Source organism: Octopus bimaculoides, chromosome 5 (assembly GCF_001194135.2).
Source record: "Octopus bimaculoides isolate UCB-OBI-ISO-001 chromosome 5, ASM119413v2, whole genome shotgun sequence".
NCBI lineage: Eukaryota > Metazoa > Mollusca > Cephalopoda > Octopoda > Octopodidae > Octopus > Octopus bimaculoides.
In genome coordinates this window covers 14,763,171-14,774,071 of record NC_068985.1, presented here as the reverse complement: position 1 = coordinate 14,774,071, position 10,901 = coordinate 14,763,171, and the positions used below count along the sequence as shown (strand labels likewise).

The window sequence follows — 10,901 nt, the reverse complement described above, 5'->3', positions numbered from 1 at the left end:
CGGGGGCTTTCCCGGTCTTCATACTCTTAATTGCTTTATCTACCCCGGTACTATCAACTTGGATAGCTGGTTCCTCTATTGGGTCGACATACGGCAGGCTCTCTTGCTCCCATTCATTCTCTTTATTAAGCAATCTATCGTAGTGGCATCTCCAGACCTCTTTCTTTGCATCCTCATTTAGTGCAAGCGTACCATCATCCATGCGAACACATTTCTCTCCTACAACATCACTATTCTCTCTCCTACACTGTCTTGCAACACGAAATACCTCGAGTCTTTGGTCCTCACGGCGCAGAACATTGGCAAATCTTTTCTTATCTGCTTCCCCTCTGGCATAATAATTTTTGCTCCATCTACGCTGTGTATGGTGGTCCCTTTCTGGATATCGACAGGCTGGAGCCGGACCAGGATCTCTGAGCCTACCGGGTGTAACACTGTCACCATCATTGGCTTCAGTTTCATTCCCACCGTTATTCACCATATTTTGTTTTTTCATTGTCACTCATATGAGGCAGCAATTATCAGGTTGCGCAATTTACCAATGTTTTTACAAGAAGGACATGGAACAAATAGGGGCTGCAATAAGGGTGGAGCACTTGCAGAAAACAGCACAACTTGGAACTGCTCAAATACTCCGGAAGGTGCTCGAAAAATAAGAGGTGTTACCTTAGTTCACTGGTAGTGAACAGCTGACACCGTAGTACACCTCCAGCGTTAGAAGCTGTGCAAAGGCAACAACAACAACAACAATAATAATAATAATAATAATAATAATAATAAAAATAATAATAATAATAAATGCTCTGATGCAGTACCAGGCAGTGACTTTCATGGCTTCTGATCTTAATTGATTGGAAGTGTTATCATGTACATTGTTTTGTCTTGGTATAAAAAGATGGGCTACAGCAAATATTCTGCTCAATACCATAGATTTGCTTGTCAGTTGTTTGACCTTAACCAGTTGAGCATGTCCCTTGGTGGCTGACGATATGTGCATCTCTGATCATGAGAAGTAGTGGGGGAGCATCATAGCCATGTGTTGAGAGGAATTCCTTGGGATTTGAATAATTCACCTTTGGAAACATGTGTTTTGCTCAACATCCTTAAACCCTATTCAGGGACCTTTTGAGAGGGATGGTCTACTCGACCTGAAGAAAATTCTAACTGGGCCCCACCTGCGAGGTCATACACTGTTTATCTTGATATGAGATCACCATGTCGCACACATATGGTTGTGATGCATGTGCCTGGTGCACCCTTATCAGACGTGTAGTCATGATGGGTATAATGGGCTTCGTATATTTTACCCCAGTGTCACTTTGATGGCATGCTTTGCTCTCTCACTCAATAATAATAATAAAAGGCAGGATGGTCTGATGATGCATAGAGAACTGGTAAGACAACAAAGTATATAATAATATGTATTACAATGGTGATAAAATAAAAGAGTAAAATACTGTGTTGATAAAATGATAGGAAAATACTCAACAAGGGAAAGGTTACGGCAATGAACTGTGCTTAGATACTATTTCAGTAAAGCGAGAAAAAGGGATTAGTAGTAGTATGATGCCTGACATTAGTATTAAAATGATGATGTGTTAGTAAAGTATGGCGATTGGCTTATAGTTACAAGTTAGTAAAAAAATAATGGGAGATGTTAATGAGACAATGAGCTTAGGCAATCAGAGGGAAAATAATAAATAAATGTACACACACACACACACACACAGAAAGTATGTAAAAATACATGCACACATATACACGTAAAAAACATATTAAATAGAATTCTGGCAAGGAAGAGTAAAGTCGATGTAATCGATCCTTGTACCCTTACACATACCTTGGTACCCTGGATGACAGGCAAAGGTGACCTTGACAGGATTTGAACACAAAATGTAAAGTGATGTAACTAAATACCTGAAGGTATTTATTTCGGTGTTCTACCATTTTTGGTCCCTGTCACCTCATAATATAAATATGATATAAATTAATGTAACAAAAAACTAAGGTTTAGTATGATGCTGTATTAGACGGAGGGGGGGGGGGTTAGTTGAAGCACAGGTGGATTAATGTAGTAAGGAAACAAACACTATAGCAGAATTATATGAAGTAATTATAAGTAAATATATGTGTATATATATATATATAAAATTCTGTGGTTTACCCCTTCAGAATTTGACCTCGAGAACCACTTTGTTGAACATCTTTTGGGCTGATATTGAACTCTTCCAATAATTTCTTAACTGAAGGACCGACTCTTGTTCTGTAATGATGGCAGAGCAAAGAGGATGATTATCAGGGGTAAAATTGACATTTGCTATTTATTAAAGGAACTTCATATGTTAGACATGTCTGAGTATAAAAGAGATAAAAAAAAAAGAGAATAAAAGTGTAAATAAACTGCAATAATTTGTGAGTACTTAGAATTCTATTGATACAGTATGAGCTGTTGGAATTTATCGTTGTTTTCGATCTAGTTTGGATTCTTTGCCATCAAATTTTAATTCTTTGCAATCAGATTTGATTGCAAAGAATTCAAATTTGATGGCAAAGAATCCAAACTAGATCGAAAACATCTATACATTTAAAAATGAATGATGTTTCTTGCATAACATACATGATCTTATACTATATATTATTTGTTATATATATTTATATGTGTGTATATACACAGTCATGGCCAAAAGTTTGGAACATTTTTTTTTTTAAATAAAAATTGTTATGCCCAAGTACAATTCAATTCAAATATAACTTTGGGCATTTAATATAAAAATTCTAATTTTCAGATCTCTGCTCCAGACTTTTGGCCATGACAGTATATATAAGAATAATATAGTTTGTGTAAAGCAATGTCTTATACATATAAATGTTTTCAAGTATTTCTTTATATGAAGCCCAAACAATGCAAGTTATAAGTAAAAATACAAGTTGATGTTTGGTACTTTTTTTCTTGTATTTCAATATTTCAGTATAACGATTCCTTCTTCAGGCAATCTTCACAGAAATGGTGCAATGCGCTGAATTGAAACTGCAATCTGTGTATCATACTTAAAGCAAACACATCATTGAAAGCCTTCTAAGCTGCAGTATTTGTCTCAAGAAGCATCTCTTTAGGTATACAGTGTTGAAAATATCAAAAAATGATATCAGTAGCAGATGAAAACCATCCAGGAGCAGTGATGGCTTTACTAAATGCACACTTCTGCCTAGCAGCAGATCTTGTCTTAACATGCAGTTGCCAGTAAATATTTTCTACTGACAAAGCCCAAAGAAGCAGAAATGCACAGATGTTTTTCATCTGCTACTCATATAATTTTTGTGTTTTTCAACACTGTACATCTATAAGAGATGCTTTCTCGGGACAAATACTTGAGTTTAGAAGGCTTTCATTGATGTATGTGCTTTAAATACATAAATTGATTGATGTATATGTGTGTGCATGTGAGAGTATATATATATATATAGATATAAAGTTTAGAAAGGTATAACAATGCACTATAGAACAAAAAAAATTTTTTTTTTGTTCTATAGTGCATTGTTATACCTTTCTAAACTTTTTATTCTTTACAAACAATACACAATGCTTCAAGCGAACTACAATACTCTCTTATATATATATATATATATATATATATATATATATATATATATATATATATATATATCTGAGTTTGCATTTATTTCATGTATGCATATACAAGGTGTTCATAAATTATCTTTACAACTACCACAAATTATTGCATCTATTAAAGTTGAGATTGTCTGGATGTGTTGCATGCAACCAATAGAGCCCATGTGGAAGTGTTCTGATGTTTCTAATAAAACTATATTTGTTCGCCTATATTTTCCAATAGTCTATGCTCAGTTATCCCCTTTTTTTCATTGCTTTCTGAGTTTTTCAAATTGGAAAGGTGATTCATAGGCACCTCGTGTGTCTATCACTCACAAACATACATACATACATACACACATAATTTAATAAGCTTGACTCAGCTCCATGCAACTTAAAGTTTCATAGGCTTGTAGACAAGCCTAACTCATCAGGTGTCTATATGTATGGGAATCAAAAATAACTGATGATCTCTAAATACAGTTTTTTAGAGTTTGGCTCTCGTGCCAGTGACACGTGAATATCACCATTCGAGCATGACCGTTGCTAACTTGGCCTACCGGCACATGTGCCAGTGGCACGTGAAAAACAACATTCGAGTGTGATTGTTGCCAGTGCCACCAGACTGGCTCCCATGCAGGTAGCACATAAAAACACCTTTTGAGCGTGGTCGTTGCCAGAACCGCCTGACTGGCCCTTGTGCCGGTGGCACATAAAAGCACCCACTACACTCTTGGAGTGGTTGGCATTAGGAAGGGCATCCAGCTGTAGAAACTTTGTTAGATCAGATTGAACCTAGTGCAGCCTCTGGCTCACCAGTCCTCAGTCAAACCGTCCATCCCATGCCAGCATGGAAAATAGACGTTAAACGATGATGATGTTGTAGAAAGCCTATTGATATATGTACCTGAATGCAGGGCAATTATGAAAATAATAGAAAACAGAATAAACGGAATAAAAAACCCAGAATTTAAGGAGGATGAAGGAAGTTTGTTTGTAACAATATTTACTGAAAGGAAATTTAACAATGCAGACTTAAGTTTGTGGGACACTGTTGGCAAAGAATCGATGAAGTTGTATGTCACCTATTACTATGGGAATGAGCATGGGGTAGGAGGAAGACCTTGTTGAACATATGTGTAACAGTTACTGAAAGACACAAACCTTGAAAAAGAAAAAAAAACTCTATCATAGAGATGATGAAGGACAGGAATGTGTGGAAACATGGAGGAGACAGGGGAATGAGACTTGAGAGCTCATAGCATGATGGACTCACTCTCTCTCTCTCTCTCTCACGCACACACACATAAGACTATAACCACCATCATCATATAAGGGTGGGTGGGTAGAATTGAGGAGATGATGTGTTAAATACAGAAAGAAAAACGGTTCAGAAATATAGTTTGAGAGGAATAGTGATTGTTGTGACTAAAGGAATGTTGTGTTGGTTGTGGTAGAGTGGTAGTGACTGTACTGGTGAGATCATAACTGTGGTGGTGGTGGTAGTTGTACAATTTGAATGAGGCAGAAGTTCTTGACCTTATGAGTCTTAATTACAGGTAATAAATAACAATAACTGCCCAGAATATAGCATGGAAGGCCCAAACACTCAATCACCTTTGATGCAACGGCACTAATAATCATGGCTCAAACGATAAGCTAATTACCCCTTGGTAGGAAATTACTAACATTACAAGATGGTTACTGATTCAAGTTGACAACTTACAGAGCATGTATTTCTTCAATGATTTTAGCATTGCTCTGTACTGGTGCTGCAGCTGGTGAGGTTGCAGAAGGGACTGGTGGTGGTGGTGGTGGCGCTGCTGCAGGTTTGGTGCTCGAGACTGGTGCATCTGTACTGGCTGTCACTTCAGCAGGGACAGTTACATTCTGCCAATCATCATCCAAATCTACCATCAATGCAATCAGGTGACCGATTTTAACATTTTTACTGTTTTCGGGCATCTGCAAAAATAAAAAAAAAAGAATAGAAGTAAAATTTTTTGAAATGACGACATCAAAGAAATGGAGGTACTGACTTTAACCCTTCAGCATTCAAATTTCTCTGCCAAACATCATCATCATCATTTCACATCCGTTTTCCATGCTGGCATGGGTTAGACAGTTTGACATAGAGTAGGCTAGCTGGGTACTGTCCAGACTCTAGTTGTCCATTTTCACATCGTTTCTATGGCTGGGTGCCCTTCCTAATACCAACCACTTTACAGAGTGTGCTGGGTGTTTTTTACATATATGCATATATGCAGCACAGGCACAAGTGCATTAATGCAGCAATGGCACATGTGCATTTTCAGGTGGCACCAGCATGAGAGCATGTTACATTTTACATGGCAACAGCACTTGCAAAGAACATGCCTGTATGTAAGTACCGGACTAAGCGCAGGGGTTGATATACTTGACAAAAACCTTTCAAACTTTCAAAGTGGTTGACCAGGATGGTCAGTCACGGTCCAATGACTGACACCAATAAAAGAATAATAGAATATTTACTAGAATCTTTGCTAATATTCCTTCTTCTTCAATGTCCATGCTAACCACAGCCTTGTCGGTTTGAATATCACAAAGAATGTCACCAGGGGCCACTTTGTCACCTAAAAGCCAAACAGAAAAGAGAGTCAGGCATGGCATTTATAATTAAATTCATTTAAACAAAATCTTACTTGGACTCCACAAGGGCCATATGGACCCAGGTTCGAAATTTCCCCAAGACACCTGGAGAAGGCTGGAGGGTATATCAGCCGAAACGTGTTAACAACAAAGATGAGGATAAATATCCATCTAATGTAAATAATGTATTATTATTATTATTATTGTTCAGGTCACGGCCTGGAATCGAACTTGGAATCTTGGGGTTAGTAGCCCGCGCTCTTAACCACTACGCCATGTGCCTCAACAGAGGAAAGTTCTGCAATTTCTTGCTGAACAACCTGCTCAGATGATTTGTTCATAGTGGCCAAATGATTGTGCTGTACATTGGTTTACTCTCTCCCTCAGATCAACAATGCCTGCACAAGGGCATGGTGTACCACACATCAGATACTGAAGTGATTGCAGGGCAACGTAAGACGAAATGTTTTGCTCAAGAACATAACACAAATCCTAGTCCAGAAATTGAAACCACAGTCTTGCAATTGTGAATGTAATCTGATAGTATGTCTATCCAGTCTGAACTGATCTAGATCTAAGCAAGAGCCTAGATTATCTCTTCACCATATGACTGCTCACGTACAGAGCTTACTACTACTACTACTACTACTACTATTAATCTACTCCTCCCACTGCCGCTGCCACTGTCACCACTACAACTACTATGACAAGGATCGAAACATTTTTAGTCAGTGCTCTTTAAAAGACTGTGATAAATACAAAATTCTTAATATTTACCTTCCTGCTTATGCCATTTTATAATGTCTCCTTCTGACATGGTCGGAGATAAAGAAGGCATCTCTATGCACAAGCCACCTGCAACAAATTAGAAATAGCAAACGATAAACAAACATAATTAAAATTCAAAAAAAAAAAAATAAATAAAAACCCAACAAAAATATGCATAGTGTGTGTGTGTATGCATACACGTACTGGAAGTAGATTAGTGAAAGTATAATAGTTACACCATTTTGAGCGTGGCCGTTGCCAGTACCGCCTGAGTGGCCCTCGTGCCAGTGGCATGTAAAAGCACCCACTACACTCTCAGAGTGGTTGGCGTTAGGAAGGGCATCCAGCTGTAGAAACTCTGCCAAATCAGATTGGAGTCTGGTGTAGCCATCTGGTTTCACCAGTCCTCAGTCAAATCGTCCAACCCATGCTAGCATGGAAAGCGGATGTTAAACAATGATGATGATGATACTACATTGACTTGTATGCCAGAAGATATGGTACTTCTGTCGATAACAAAGTTGTTTTTCTCCCTCTGTGTAAAAGATAGACTATAGGAAGCAGGTTTAAAACATGTGAGGATAAGTTGCAGTGGTGTGGGAATACCGGATGAGGAAGATACGAAGAATGTTGGTTTCAAATTTTGGCACAAGGCTAGCAATTTCAGGGTAGGGATTAAATTGATTACACTGACCCCACTGTTCAAATGGTACTTATTTGAAAGGATGTAAAGTAAAGTCGACTTCAGTGGAATCTGAACTCGGAATGTAGAGACAGACAAAATTCCACCAAGGATTTTGCCCGGCATGCTAATGTCTCCACCAGCTCACCACTTTAGATGTGTGAGGTACCATATTGGTAAATAATAAAAATAATATATGTGATGAGAATAGACAGACAAAGGAATGAACAACAGCTTCACCTTACTGGCACTTGTGCCGGTGGCATGTGAACAAAAACATTGGACTGACTCCTGTGCAGGTGGCACATAAAAAAACACCATTTGAGTGTGGCCATTGCTGGACTGGCCCTCGTGCCAGTGGCACGTAAAAAGCACCCACTACACTCTCGGAGTGGTTGGCATTAGGAAGGGCATCCTGCTGTAGAAACTCTGCCAGATCAGATTGGAGTCTGGTGTAGCCATCCGGTTCACCAGTCTCCAGTCAATTCGTCCAACCCATACTGGCATGGAAAGCGGACGTTAAATGAAATGATGATGATGATAAAGGTTGGCTGCAAAAACAGGGATCAGGCAAGCTTAAAGTATCTAAAAGGAAAACATTTTGTTACTCACGAAAAGGTTCACCAGCCGGTGCAGCTGGTGGAGCAGCTGCTGCAGGTGCAGGTGGTGGAGCAGATGCAGTAGAACTTGCAGGCTCTCCAGGAATCTGGACATTTTCCCAGTCATCTCCTTCATCAACCATTAAGCCAATCAACTGGCCCACTTTGACATCTTTCGTATCATCTGGTAACTGATATGAAATAAAGATAACCATTCACAAATTTACAAAGGTTAATTAAGCAATATGGGACATATTTTAAAAATATGAAGAAATTTTTCATAAATCTTACATATTTATTTTCACTTATGAATTATTCTTACAAGACTAAATACACCACAGAATTTAGTTCTCTCTTTTCTACAGTCTGAGTTGGAATCTAGTCAGGTTCAACATTACCTTCCATTGATTTTATTAAATGTCATTCACATACTTATACTACACTTTGCAGACCATCATGCAAAATTTGAATTGTTTTTTAATAATCCCATCTTTGGAGTGCCACTTATATGTAAACTTGTATTTTAGTTCTACATAAATACTTCTCCTGTCTACTGTTTCATTGTTATTATTCTGCTGCTCAGCACTGTCAGTCATTTCCAACTCCCTTTTATCACCCTCCAGCTCCACTCAGTCACTCCTACCCTCTCTTCTAAAATATGAGTAGTCATGTAGCACCTCTACAGCAAGAAACCTGTTCTGTTCTGGCCCCTTCTCTCATACTTTTATCCATCCTTTGTCCATTGTCTCTCAGCATAAAGTTGTCCCCCTCAGGATTTGTAGTCATTCAAACTGCATGATGGCTTCACTGATATTGCTGGTAAAAAAGCAACCAGTACATGCTGTAAAATGGATGGCATCAGGAAGGGCATCTAACCTTAGAAACTGCCAATGCAAACGCTGGAGCACGAGATAGTTCTTGGCCACATCATGCTCCAGTAAAACCATTTCAGCCCACAAGAGCATGGGACATGGACATTAGATGATGATGATGATGATATTGCAGTGCTGCATAAATGCACCCAGCACATTCTGGTTGGCATTAGGAAGGGTATTCTGCTGCAGAAATCATGCCTCAACAAACAATTGGAGTCTGGACAGCTCTCCGCCTGGTCAGCTCCTGTCAAACTGTCCAATCCATACCAGCATGGAAAATGGTTATTTAATGATGATGATGATGGTTTTAGGCACACTATATTTTAAGTTCAAATCTCACCTGGGCCAAATTTAATGTTCTGTAATTGAACGGATATCTGCAATAGATTCAATTTACTGCATTCTCTACACTCACACACAAAATAGTTTTGTAATTAAGAAATGGATATTAGCGAGTTGGTAAAGTGCATCAAACTAAATGCATGTCAAGATTTTAACTCAAATACAAAATGGTTCTAATTGTCTGACTAAAATGCATCTCTGAGCCAGTTATATTAAAAGATTGGTAGTGTGTGTGATCATCCTCATCATTGTTTAATGTCCTCCTTCCATGCTAGCATGGGTGGCACAGTTTCACAAGAGCCAGCCAGGCAGAAGCCTGCACCAGACTTCTGTAACTGTTTTGGCAGGATTCTACAGCTGGATGCCCTTCCTAACACCAACCACTCAGCAAAGTGGACTTAGTGCTTTTTACGTGGCTCAAGCACAGGCGAGGTCAGCTTTGGCAAGTGTGTGTACATAAATGTGATGTAAACAGAAGAGACTGTAAGGCTCTGAGCTTTATACTTACTATAATTTTGGCCAGTACTCCTTCTTCTTCAATGTCCATACTTACAACAGCCTTGTCTGTTTGAATATCACAGAGTACGTCACCAGGAGCTATGCGATCCCCTAAGAATCCAAAGAATAAAAAAAATATCAGATTAATTCTAGGTTTAAAACAAGATTAGCAATATCAACCATTCCATTGACCAATGGTTGAGTCAAGAGGCAGGAACTGCAGAACAGGGTGAATGAGATCAATAGCTTGTATCTTGTTACTAGTACTCAATGGTACCAGTGGTTAATGCAGTACTCAAATGACCACAGTCTACTTATTGTCAATGGGTACCACAGTGAAGAAGCAACTTGCCCGAGCAGGTGGCAATAGTACAATAAACTTGTTAATTTATTGCTGTTGTTGTTTAATCACCAGTCAACCCTGACTGAGGAATCCAATGATCAAAGGCATTCCACTTGTGACCACCCCATCTTTATAGGGGTATTTTGAACCAGGTCATTTAATATGTCCTCTCTTGATTTAAAACAGCAGGATGTGATTTTGTGAGAGAAGGAGGACACTCACCATTTGCAATTATTTGTGAAAGAATAAAATCTCAAGGTAAGAACAACATACCTTCTTTCTTGTACCATTTGATGATGGATCCTTCTGTCATTGTTGGAGATAATGATGGCATCTCGAGTTTTATGGTATCTAAAACATGGAAAATTCTAAGTAAGTAAGATAGTTGTCTGTGTGTGTGTGTTTGTGTTTTAAGTAACAAATGAGAAACAAATGAATACTCAATACATGAAAGGAGTGCAGTTTATTCATTGAAAGGTGATGATCCACTGTGTAGCATTGGAGTAACCCGAATTTAAATCAATATATATACATATATAAAATATATCTATATCTA

The 10,901-nt window shown here is 38.4% G+C and overlaps 1 protein-coding gene across 1 annotated transcript in view; it reads right to left on the bottom strand.

Annotated features, from left to right (window-relative positions):
- LOC106879952 (pyruvate dehydrogenase protein X component, mitochondrial) overlaps positions 1–10,901 on the bottom strand; it is a 39,545-nt gene that overhangs the window by 14,773 nt on the left and 13,871 nt on the right. The window contains exons 2-8 of the mRNA XM_052968015.1: positions 10,619–10,696; positions 10,013–10,113; positions 8,301–8,478; positions 7,016–7,093; positions 6,122–6,222; positions 5,337–5,575; positions 2,165–2,263 (exon numbers count right to left, since the gene is read on the bottom strand). Of these exons, the coding sequence (XP_052823975.1) occupies positions 2,165–2,263; positions 5,337–5,575; positions 6,122–6,222; positions 7,016–7,093; positions 8,301–8,478; positions 10,013–10,113; positions 10,619–10,696 (874 nt within the window). The remainder of the gene's footprint in view (positions 1–2,164; positions 2,264–5,336; positions 5,576–6,121; positions 6,223–7,015; positions 7,094–8,300; positions 8,479–10,012; positions 10,114–10,618; positions 10,697–10,901) is intronic.